Source organism: Eptatretus burgeri, chromosome 6, assembly GCF_056783735.1.
Source record: "Eptatretus burgeri isolate ZD-2024b chromosome 6, Ebu_testis_v1, whole genome shotgun sequence".
In the NCBI taxonomy this organism is placed as follows: Eukaryota; Metazoa; Chordata; class Myxini; order Myxiniformes; family Myxinidae; genus Eptatretus; species Eptatretus burgeri.
This window is the reverse complement of record NC_140966.1, coordinates 57,279,334-57,292,474: the sequence shown is the minus strand read 5'-3', so window position 1 is coordinate 57,292,474 and position 13,141 is coordinate 57,279,334. Positions and strand designations below refer to the sequence as shown.

The 13,141-nt window shown below is 41.6% G+C and overlaps 1 protein-coding gene across 3 annotated transcripts in view; it reads right to left on the bottom strand.

The window, feature by feature from the left end:
* Positions 1–365: 365 nt before the first annotated feature.
* The window catches only part of LOC147024850 (phospholipid phosphatase 3-like), a 62,185-nt gene continuing 49,409 nt past the window's right edge, over positions 366–13,141 (bottom strand). For all 3 annotated transcript variants that reach the window (XM_085885165.1, XM_085885164.1, XM_085885167.1), the window contains exons 5-6: positions 6,167–6,343; positions 366–3,337 (exon numbers count right to left, since the gene is read on the bottom strand). In XM_085885165.1, coding sequence (XP_085741291.1) covers positions 3,221–3,337; positions 6,167–6,343 — 294 coding nt within the window. In that variant the 3' untranslated portion in view covers positions 366–3,220. The remainder of the gene's footprint in view (positions 3,338–6,166; positions 6,344–13,141) is intronic.

Sequence of the window (13,141 nt, the reverse complement as noted above, 5' to 3'; positions counted from 1 at the left end):
AAGTTTTGGCAAAATTAAAATACTTCTCAATTGACCCCGCACACTGGTACGTGACAGGAAAAGAATGGTCACCTCGGGAATAAAAGCGGGCACATGCTGAGACTCGGGGTCTATTGGCCTGAAGAAGCTCGCTGTGAAGTGGGAGAAACTTTGCCTGAGATCGGGTCTGCTCTTTCTTGTTTATTACTTTAATTATCAGAGTGGATCTTGTTACTTTTTGGTTGCATTTGTGTGTGTGTGTGTATATATATATATATATATATTTTTTTTCAGATTAAAAATTAACAAAAGGACTAAGGAGGATGTATAAATACAGAGGTTTATCCCACCTTACTCTGAGGTCCACTGAATAATTCAAAGACAAGTTTCACATTGGAATAATCATTTTATTATGGTGAGAAAAGCACAAAAATCTGAACAGGAAAATTATATACATTTGCTTTGCTCGAAAAGTAAACAACGGAAAGTAACTTTCATAAAAAGACAGCACCAAGCGCTGAAGGGCCTGCCTCCAGTAGTAATTAATATATATGTGCCTCTCACATGAAACAGTGGTATTTTGCATTGACAAACAGTCATACACAAGTGGATGCCACAGTCATACTGCAATGAAAGCAAGAAAAGAATGGTGATGTAATCCTATGGGAATGTGGTACGTGTCTCATAAATTGAACCTTCAGAGGTCAAAAAATGAAATTCCTCTGCAATTTAACTACAAATGAACCAAAGTTAATGATGATAATTAGCATTAATGCAACCTGATTGGATGCTACATTGGCGATCAAATATTTCTCAAGTCTCAGGAGTCTGCCTTAGATGTAATAGATCAAGGAGGGTTTTGATGGGGAAAATAGTAAATGTTAATCTGTCCCCCCCCCCCCAACTCGAGTGCTACAGGCCCAATAACTTACACAACGGTAGATGACAGTATACTGCAACACTGATCAAATTAAAATAGCCAGTGTGGACAAACAGAAGGACCTTTTTGACGTTGGATATACCAAGGTCTTCACCTTGGATGTCCCTGACTCCTCCAATCATTCAAGAGTTAAGAGCTTGTGGAGAAAATGCTTCTTTGGTTGTTGAAGGAGCAAAAAAGCACATTGATTCTTGGGTTTAGTAGTTTTGAGCCTCGTTCTTCAAGAGAGAGGTGCTTCACTTGTTTTCATTTGAGAGCTATATATACAGAGGCCTACCTAACCCCACTTAAGTGTTTGTCCATCATTGTTTTTCATTTTGTGTAAGATTCAATATTTTTGCAAGAGATTTTGCAATATAACGAGATGTGGGCACCAAAAAGAAAATTTTATATGTTACTCTAATTCTTTGCTGCTCCTCCTCAATCAGTGTACAATTTTCACAGATTGACATACAATCATATATTTGTGAAGTTTTGCATACAAAATATGTAGTGTGTATAAAGAGAGAAATATTAACATTCCCTCCAGAATTTTCATAACAAGCTCCAGCTACCTGCATGCTTTTTGTGCTCTCAATAATAATTGGGCTGGCAGAATAGCCGAGAGGTACGAGCCCACACCTTTGATCCGTCTTACCTGGGTTCAAATCTCAACCAATCTATAAATCGTTAACCTGGTATTTCGCATGCAAAGGCGAGGCATCGTTGTGTGCGTCGTCCCTCAGATGGACATTAAAACCGCATGCCCAATCTGCTAGCATCGGTTGATGGACCTTGAAGATCCTCGGCTGCACTGTCTTTTGTGAAGAGGAGTCGAGTTATCATTGGTGCCCTGACGAAATTCCTGCCCGAATGTGAAGGGGCACTATATCAGCAGCACAGCCGTGCCTCGGTGATGATGCAACCAACGGGCTGAATTCAGAATCTAATTCCTAGTCCAAGATGCATTCTCTACCAACAACATAACTGATGTCAAAATAGTGGAACTTTTCATCATCATCATCATCATCATCATCATCATCATCATCTTCTGTTTTGAGAGGTTATCCATTTTGACAGTAAAATTAAACACGGATCAAGCATTGCCAGTTGCACGGCCATTTGAAATCAACGGCAAAGTTCTAACTTGAAATGTATTCCATTAAATTTTCAAATTTAAAATGTGAACATCTGAAGAGCATGAATGGCTTTGTTTTGAATATTTCAACTGGTCTACAACATTGCTGGACAACACAAGTGGTTTGAAAGATTGGATTTACCAATGGTTACCAAAAACGGCAAACATTAAATTTGAACCAATAAGACCGTGAGCACAAAGTCTTACCTGCAACCTCAACATCTGCTCCAGGTTTTACAGCTAGAGTGTGGTTAACATGGTAGAACATCTTCTGCTTTGGTGACCACTGGTACAATGAATTTGGAACTCCAAATGAGAATGCGGCTTACTCTTCTTCTTTTCTATTTTCAGTCCTTCCTCTTCTTCGTCATCTTTGCAGTCTCAATGCAAGTTATACAGGTGCTATTACTATAGTGTTAAATCAGGAAGAAACTCAAGGAGCAAAAAAGAATGGTCAAGCCCAAATCAGACCTGCAAATTATAGGGTCACACAGTCTATTCCATACATAAAACACACACAGGAATGTGGAATTTGTTGCTCGGCTACTGTCACACCTTGTCTCAGAGGTCTCCCTCCCGTTGTCAAAACATAAGTAGTGCTGTTGTTAAAATGTAAAGATCAAGAAATAACAAAAAATGATGGCTCAGAAAGCCATGCAGGTATAAAATATGTGAACTAATCCAGTAGTGACACAAACGATGTGCAAAGGAAAAGTAAGCTACTTCACTGTACAAGCTCAGGTACAAAAAAGTTATAATGAAATTACTTAACTGAAGGTAATATATAAATGTGAATCTTATTGTACATTAAAGTAACCACGTTGAAATGCATAATGCTTGTTCTACGGTTCTTTCTCTGATTTACAACAACGAGAGAAATATCCGCGGGGATGGATTTTAAGACGGACCTTTACAAAAGAGTACCATGGACTGCCACCCAAGAAGACAACGTATAAAGGTCCCATGGCTTTGAAAATGGTTACATCAACAACCAGTCTTGGATAGCCGTTTCAGACTTAATGGTCACGATCAATAAGGCAAAACCGTTGACATTCAGGCAAGGAGGAAAAGCTATGGAGCATGCCTTTGACATAATGAATGATGCATGACCTTCAACAAGCCATGGAGAAGTTGAAGAAAAAGACTATGATCTTTCAGTCGAAAAAGGTTCTCGGTACACCCTGTTAGGGAGCGAGGACCAGTGCTGGCTGCTTGCAGTTTGCCACCAGCCCCATCTCAATCCCACCCACGTATCTCAGCTCTTTCTTCTTTTTCTTGAAGACGTTGGACATCTGGGTCACCTTGAGCAAAAGAGAAAGAAAAAAAAACTCTTGTACAAAGATAGACAACGTTTTTTTTTTTTTTTTTCTGGAATGCTCAATGAAAATCAGAAACTGCTAATTTAAATCGGATGAAACACGACTGTAAATGCCATCATCAAAACACTTAACTAAATCGTAACCCTTCGTAGAGAATCAGTGTATTGTCATATCCCTCCGTTGAGCATGCTCATGCCTCGTCGATACAGGCAGCCAACTGTCCACCTTATTACCTCCGCCACCGAAGGTGAAGGTGGTTATGTTTTCACCCCTCTCTGTTTGTTTGTTTGTTTGTGTACAGGATATCTCAAAAAGTTGTGGATGGATTCGGACGAAACTTAGTGAACACGTTGGGTATGTGACAAGCAAGAACTTTTTCAATTCTGATGAAGATCCGAAACCGATAAATTTTGTTCAGTGATTCTTCACCATTAAGAAATTGGGCCAAAAAGGATATATTGTTCATCAGGATATCTCAAAAATGTATCGGGCCCGATATGTTCTCGTGGATCAGGCATTGTGTGGCGGAGGTATGCACTCTACCGAGTGCCCTTCTTGTTGTTCCTCTGTTTTCAGTTGAACATCACAGATATCTCTAAATATTGATTCTAATTAAAAGGGGAGCACATTTAATTCTGAGAACTTCAGAATTATTTTATTGGTTTAAAAAGGATCTGCTGTGCTACTATGTCCCTCCAACAGAAGAAGGAAAAAGAAAGTTTTTATCCCATCATTACAAAAAAAAAAGACTTCTGCTGAACTAACAAAAGTTATATCAGATCTCCCACCAACCCCCTCCCCCCCCTTTTTTTTGGCTGTTTGAGAGGCATTACACTCCATAGCACATGACGTTTCACACTTCAGGGACAATGTTTCTGACACCGTGGTACATTTTTACAAAAAACTGTTATCAAATGCTGTTGTTAATTGTAAAGTTATTGTATTATTTTCAGTTGAGTTCTTGAAGCTGCACCATAAATTGCTGCGGCATCTTTTGTTTGCCACTGTTGAACAGGTTTGGAGGCTATGGGCCTGTAACCACATGTGCATGGAATGTGGAACCAACCACTTCCTATTTTTAGTAAATCAAGTACAGGGACTGTGACAATTCTGGGTATAACTTTTCTCCACTGGAAATTTTGGAGAAAATGTCTCAAACCCAGACCGCCATTTCACAAATGATATCTTTTTTTTTTTTTGGACACAAAAATCTAGGCTCGGGGAAGAATGAGGTGACGTTGTGTAGAAGGTCAACAAACTGACGGTGGGGCAGTGGAACAGCAGGTAGATAAGCAAGTGAATTAATCAACAGGGAGAGAGAGAGAGAGGAGAGGGAGAGTCAGATATTAACTACTGATTTGAAGACCTGGAGGAAAGATTGGTTTTGATCGAAGTCAGGAAGGCAATTCCACAAGTGAGAAAAAAGGTGGAACACAGGAATTATGGTGAGCAGTCTGCCTCTCCTTTGGAAGGTAAACAAGGAGGGGTTTATTGGAACACCATGTGTATCTTGGAGCGGCAGATGAGGGCAGTGCACTGAAAGAGTAGGATTTGGACCAGAAATGAGGTGGTACAAAACAGTCTTCAATCAGAGAGTACCATACCATGTGATGCTTCTGCGGTGTGGGAAATGCCAATGACGATGAAAGCTTTGGTTTCCTCCAGCATCCAAGAAAGGTAGGTGTGAAGTGGTGGCACCAGCCATGTGGGAAAGCAGTACAGTGTACACTATCGAAAGGCCATGTAGGCTGTGCATAGTTAAATTTATGAAGAAAGGTCTTAATGGCCTAATGTATGATATTCATTTCGAGGCGAGCTTTAATATGCAGTCTGCCCAGGTGTCAGGTCGCGGCTGATTTAGTCGTTCTTTACTGTCTTTTTTTGGTAAGCATATTATCATCCCAAACATGCTTAACTTTTTTGAGAATGCTCTTCTGATCTATTTGATCCTTTATTTTAAAAAGGTTTTCTTATTGTAACTGCAAAGTTGTGTCGATATATTATTGCATGATTTGTAATAACGCTTTTGTAATGATTACAAATGGTAATTTTCTAAAATAATAAAGCAACTTTGTTTTTGATCCCTCTATCAATTTTAAATGATCACATATGGCATAAGTTTATTTTAATCACGTAATTTTTTTTTGAGCAAAATACATTTGTTTGTGATTAGTACTGTAATACCAAATACTTAACATTTGAGATTTTTTTCAGATAGAATTTTCATAAAATATTTACCTTTGCTTCTCTTCAGTAGAGCTTCCAGTTTGAATGATGGAGCACATTCAGATACAAATCACTGATATAATTAGTTTTTTTAAGACTTTTTTTTTTTTTGTATACCTTGGTCGAGGCTCGTATGAGAGCAAACACACAACTCACAGCAAGGAGGCATGAGGAAAGAGGGGCGGGAGTGGAAGGGACAAAACAGTGGGGAACAAACACATTAGGTGAACTGTGGAAGGGAGAGGGATGGGGATGGGACGGGGAACATGGCGAAGAGAAGATGGACATTTCAGGGACTTTCAGGAAGGAAAGCAGGAGAAATGAAGGAAGTGGGCTTGGGTGGATTATCGGGGGTAGAAAAGATCGAGGATTTGGATGGGGGAAGATAAGAGGTGGTGGTGAACAGCTGTTTTGAAAGCCTGGAGGGAAGAATGGGAAAGAATAGAGTGAGGAAGTTTATTCCAAAACTTTTAAAAACGGATGTTTTACTGGGGAGGATAAATCCACTTTCAGGCCACTTTGTATTATAGGTCGACAGAAAGATGCAAAGAAATAAATAATTCAATGATATAATGAAATTCTCACCACAAAAACAGCATTCACAGCACCAACGACAAATCCCGTCAACACGTCGCTGCAGTGGTGCTTGTTGTCTGATACACGAGATAACCCAACGTAGAGGGCACTGAGCAGCAGCAAGAATTGCAGAAATGGTCGGAGGGCACGTGCTCCCCGCCAGGTCAGTCGCGCTTCCAGGTACAGCTGAGGTAGGAGGAGATGCAAGAAAAAAAAAGGTAATTTAATTTAATAAAAAATTACTTAACACATGGTATGTCACATGGTATGGCAGACATATTGGATTAAAGGAAAATATTTGGATTTCTCCAAAAACCGCTCAACTAAATACAATGAAACTCGCGGTACATAGGGCGATAATGACGATGTCATCAATGAATTGGTGTTGCAGCCATAATTGGTTGAATCAAAATCCTTGTCCAAGAATTCTGAAACTTCATATATCTGATCTACGAACAGATGTGAGTGAAGAATTTTATTTATGACGTCGTCGGTGAACAAGTAAATGAACAAGTTACATTTTCAAAAGCGAGCAAACATAATCTGGTCCGAGTAGTATCAACAGGTGGACCTGCAATCCACTGCAGGTGAGTTTGTGTATTTAACACGATTGTTCCCATTCTCCTCATGCAATTCTCATTTCAGTGTTTTCACCACAGCTTGCATGGCAATGCTTTAACTTCCCAGTTCACCCCCTGGCATTGATTTGTTGAGCAAACTCTGAGCTGTTTTCTGTTTATTTTTTGACATATATGTGAGGTCGCACACTGAAGAGATTTGCTAGCATTTTGGTCTTCACATCATGACGTGTAAGAAGAACAATATCCCATGTGAGAGCATCTGCCTGCTCCACAAGTTGTGGATTCAAGTTCGTGCCTTTGCTGAGTTAGTCGGCACATGCAGATGATTTTACTCTTTGGGCCACAACTTGCATTTGATTTATCACAGAAGAGATTGCCCATTTTAAGATTGTATTGTCATAACATAAGATGTCACGTGGTACAACTCCTCCTGCTTCGACTTGGAATGTAATTGCTAATGTCGGCACAAAATTAGTGTATGGTGTGGGTGGCAAGAGAAGTCAAACAAATAAGAAGCGAATACCTTAAATGTTAATTATCACTCGAAGAGAAAGGGAATCTGTAAAAGATTCCCTTTCTCTCATGGCAGATCAATTACCATTTCAGGTATTCGCCTCTTAATTGTTCTGATTCTACTTATATGATGATGTTACAATAATTATAACGATGTGATGAGATGTAAATATTACTTTGCACCATTACACACACACATGTACTCACTTTAGTGTTTCGCTCGACCAAGATGGGTAACAAGATGGCGCCTTGCACTAATGTGATCACGTGTCCTCCAATCACAATCGTTTTCACTGAAACCGAGTTCACCAATCTGGCATGGGAGTCCTCGTCACGAAGTCAGGGTCATGCTCATGGAGGCTCAAGCAAGAACAATGCAACCAAATTAGGACAGCAGTACTCCTAGTGCTCTCGAAGCCCTCTGGGTCATGGCACCCTGAACATCCTCACTCCTTGGTCCTCGTGATGAAGTCAGGGTCATGGTCATGCTAAACCTGCGATCTGACAGTCTGCCACCGTGGCAGAGAGATGTGTGGTCTTTTGTTTAAGTGCTATCCACCCTCCCCCGCCTCCCCCCTCCCCCCCCGCACCCCCTCCAGCCTCAGTATTAGGTCATCTCCGCCGAGATGACCTCATAAAGCCGGACCAAATGTCCGTCCGTCAACAATTTTTCTTTCCGATCTTGATGAAACTTAGTATGTGGGTAGAGGTCGATGAGTGTTGCACAACGATATAACTTTTGTCCGGGTTCAAGGTCAGGGTCAAGGTCACGAGGTCACGTAAGTTATAATAATCGCCATTTTCAAAACCTATCTAGTCTGCCATTCTACAAGATATTCGGCAACTGTTTATTGATTATGATAGTAAAAAATATTATCTTGTATCTAACTGGACAGATTTTTGAATTTCCGTCCCGTTTGGCCGCCACGTAACCTGGAAGATGGTCAAAAACACCTCCCGGTACAAAGAAAACTTTTTACTTCCGATCTTGATGAAATTTGGTATGAGGGTAGAGGTCGATGAGTGATACCCAACGACATATTTTTTTCCCCGGATTCGAGGTCAGGGTCAAGGTCACAAGGTCACGAAATTTGTGAAAGTCGCCATTTTCAAAACTTATCTAGTCTGTCATTTTAGGAGATATCTGGCAACCGTTCATCGATTATGATAGTAAAAAACATTATAGAGATGACCGTCACCCCCACACGGGGGTAATTTTATCTTCTTAAACTGTAGCCTTTTCGTTTTGTTGCTGTTCTCATCCCCCCACCAATCCCACCCCCTTTGGGATAGATAGCGGGTTTGTATATGTGCCGTGCTGGTGCGGCCTCCACCGGACTCGTCACATGGCCTGTCCTATTTTATTTATTCAATAACATAAATTATTGTTTGGAATTCAAGAAATAATTGACCGTTGCGATCATCTAGACAAAGTTGTAATGCTATGCAGGAATATGCACCCCTGGCATTTTAAATACCCAAACATTTTCCACTGATGAAGGAGTCATACACTTTATGTCACTTTTTGTAACTAGCAAATAACCCGTCCTTACGGATTGGTCAATTCCCCCCACTTCTGTGATGTGCATGGCGTATTTCAGAACGACTTGTTATAACGGCTTCCCCCACTTCTGGGAGTTCGGGTTTTATTTATTTTTATGGAAAGTCTATCTTCAGTATGTTTGTCACGTGCAGGGTCTGGGATTTGTTGTGTTTTATTACATTGTTAACATTAAAATATGTTTGGTGTCCAGGGGTATGATTTTTTTTTTTTACAACTGAAAAGCTTCCCATCCACACCTTGAACACAAAACCACCCATATTCAACTCATTCCCTCCAGCGGTTCAGGAGTGCGAAGAAGTCAAACACAGAGACAGTTCTCCAAATATATATTACAAGGAACAGTACCTGCTGCCCATCCCCAGTGATGAGAAAAGCAAGCAAAAGCACCTGTCCACAACGACGGAAAAAGTTTAAGTTAATCTATAAATTTAATTTATTTCATTGACTATAAAAATGTTAAATGTGTTTCACTCTTTTTTTTTTTCTTTTTTTTTGTATACCTTGTCGAGGCTCGTGTGGGAACTAACACACATCGCACATCAAGGGGGCATGGGACAAGAGGGACGGGAGAAGGAAGGACAAAACAGTGGGGAATAGAGACATTAGGAGATCTGTGGAAGGGAGAGGGATGGAGCGGGGAACATGGGGTATACAAGATGGACATTACAGGGACTTTCAGGAAGGAAAGCAGGGAATTTGAAGGAGGTGGACTTGGGTGGATTAATTATCGGAGGTAGAAAAGTTTGAGGATTTATATGGGGGATGATAATAGGTGGTGGTGAACAGCTGTTTTGAAAGCCTGGAGGGAAGAATGGGAATGAATAGAGTGAGGGAGTTTATTCCAAAGGTGGGAAAAAAAGAGGAATGAAAGAGTGAAGGTGAGCAGTGATTCGTGATTTTGGTAGTTTTACCAGAAGGGGGTTGTTGGTGGACCTTGAGCACTCTGGAGAAATGTGGTGGGGACAAATCGCAGAGAGAGCAGGGGGGGGCGAGGCTGGAGAGGAGTCGGTACAAGACAGAAAGACCACCGACGAACCTGCGGTGATTGAGTGAGAGGCCCAAAGACTCAGCTTCATCGCGGGAGATGCCAATGATCGGAAATGCCTTGGTTTCTACAGCGTGAAGCCGAGAAAGGGGGGAGGCAGGAGCACCAGCCCGAAGGGGAGAGAGCAGTACTCCATCAGGCTGTGGACGAAAGCTTTGCAAGTGGTCAGGAGCTCAGGTGAGCCGAGGAAGGACTTTGCATGATGGAGGATTCCCAGTCGGCGACTGGCTTTGGAGGCGAGGTTGGAAATGTGGCTTTCCCAGGAAAGGTCATGGCAGATAGTGAGACCCAGAAGCTTGAAAGAAAAGACTTCTTCCAGAGGATTGTTGAGAAAGTGGATGGGGGGGTTTTCTAAACGGTCCTTTCGGAGGGACATAGTGAGAGTGTGAGATTTGTCTGGATTGAAAGACATGTTCCAAGTGTTGGACCAGTTTGTGATTTTACCCAGAACTGCAATGAGTGAATAAGCTGCTGCTTGCCGGTCTGAGGGATGACAGATGGTACGGCAGAGGGTGGAGTCACCAGCAAAGAGATATAGAGGATTTTCCAGAGAGTCGGAGAGATCATTGATGAAAATGATCTTGGTTTCATTTGGAGACAAAGCTCTGAGCTACTTATACTGCCCACCGCAAAGTTGTGGGGCAACATCAGGCAGTGGAGGATTTGTTGGATAACAGCATTGGATTTGTTGAAAAAGATGCAGAATATCCTGCTTGTGAAATTAAATGTTGCATTAACATTATTCATGCCTGTTCTCCTATCATTTCAAAAGTTAGTGTTGAGATTTGCCTGCATGCACAGATTTTCAAACACAACATGGGAAGTGGCCACCATAAACAGGAGACACACAAATGTACGGTTCACATTATATCTGTTATGTTCTTGCATATGGCAGTTTGGCTGATGGGTCGCTATCGTTTCTTGGAAGCGTGGCTGTGCTGCTGACGCTGTGCCCCTCTACCATTACACTGGTACTCATTTTGTTTACCTCAGAAGGATGACAGGCTGAGTCAACCCCACCTGGTGTTAATTCAGCAGCCAACGGGGCTTGAACTCAGGACCCTAAGATCCTAAGCCAACACCAGGCTCACATTATATAAGGGATATGAGTGTGAAAACTGTGTCAAAGTAAATACCGTAATGAAGTTTATGAAAACAACATCGATTCTCTTATGGTATTTGCTTTGATGTAATTTAGCCCTCAAAGCCACTTAAATGCCACAGATTTAGGGGGGCTTTGCTTCATGGGACCCCATATCAGGGCTCTTTCAGCAGGCCATTAAACTCTATACGACATCATGCTCACTGTGCTTTTGGTACCTTCCCCCCCCCCCCACTACCCACTCCTCACACACATTAAATTCAAGGATCCGGATCCACCTCTGTGAGGGAGGAAAATAGGAAGGAGGGGTGAAGTTACATGTACCCCACCAATTTTACATGTGTGAAACATGTGGATGTCCTACATCAATAAGAATGTATACCTCATTGTAAGCACACGTTTCTTGCATTGCTGGATGTCGCAAGTTAAAATTTGGCGAAAGGCAGCAGAATTAAGGATTCAGGTTTTTAGCTTCTGGAAACTAAGCTGGTTTTGTAAGAGTTATCAAGTTACTTTTGGATTGTCAGTAAAAACCATGCTGGCTCATTTATAATCTTCAAATCAAGGGTAACTTGCTTGTCTGCCTTGTCTGGTGTGCATGTGACACCAGTCCACTCACTAGGATTGAATCTTAATATCTTGATGGCAGCTTGGGAGGGGCACTGAAATGCTACAAATGAAAAGGCAACATTACCCCCCCCCCAAAAAAAATCCCCTTTTTAGTGAAAATAAAAAAGAAAAATCACTTAATCCTTCGCCAAAATCAATTCACCAGCCATATGAAAAGTATTTCCTTGTTACACTCTTGTCCCTCTTGCGAAATACCTCTATAATCTATTCAGACCATTGGTTTGCATCCTCAAGTGGTGGGGTGACCAACCCCAATGGCAGACTGGCTATTGTGTCATTGTGACATTGCACATGGGCCCCACATAAGCCCCCAGTATGGGCCCCACATAAGCCCCACATAAGCCCCCAGTATGGGCCCCTGCCAAAATGACAACAAACAAACAAACAAAAAAACGTTGACTTTTACATTTACTCTTATCCATGTTTGACGAGTACCACATCTGACAGTTCTGCCAACACTGTGAGCCAGCGATGCGTTGCTGACCAACTGGTTGGACTTCCTGTCGCTGATCACTGCCATCATTCTGAAGAATGTGTTAAAAACTAGTGATACCATCACCAAATACTTGCAGACCCATGGTTTGGATCTCACTTAAACCTTTGGGCTTGTTGAGCATGAAATGAAAGTGCTCGAGGCCGCCTGATCCACACTCAGTGAGCGCCTCCAATGTGAAAATTAATTCCGCCAGCAAGTCGAGAATCCTGTCGATGATGATGAGAATTCTGATTTTGATGTTGCACTTCCAGAGAAACTGCCAACTTGTGCCATATCCCGAGAGAAACGCCGTTTCTTTGATGAACGAACAATGGACACTCCAACAACGGATCCGGCTGAAAACTTCAGAATAAATGTTTACCTCCCTGCCATTGATCGACCGAGTCAGGAAATATCTTTCCGGTTCAATAAGAAAAATTCTGCACTCCACAATGAGGTCGTCTAGATCCGAATCCAAAAAAAACTACAATGGTGTTGCAGATTTGGTTGTATTTTCAATGCCATGTCCTGCTGAACTGTCTGGGGTGAATGAGATGGACGCTTGACAGCACCAGTGGCAGTGATGGCGATGAAAAAGAGGAGCAGCAGTTCATCAATCCACCATTCGGCAAGGGCAACAGTTCAAACAAACTGTCTCGGCTGCATTCTGCAACGGCTGGTTGGATACAGGTATCATGGAACAGCGACAACACTCTTTGCATGTGCCTCCAAACGGTGCTCACCCTTCCGTGCACTGTTGTTTTATGCGGGAGACCATTCTCAAAACTACGGTTCATCAAGAATCGACTGGGATCTCTGCTCTGTCAAGAGCATCTGGAATCCTTTAAAATTTGCTCAGTGGGAAATAGATTTGCTGAAGGAAGTTGACTATGAGGTAGTTTACAAGAAACTTGCTGATAAGTTTTCAAAAATGAAGAAAGTGCTGATGTTTTGATTTTCGTTTTCCCGAGCGAGCTATGAAAAAGAATAAATCTGTTTTCTGTTTTCATTTGATTTATTTTTTAAACTTCAGTTGCCATAAAAAGATTTATGCTTCGGTGAGAAATGGATAGG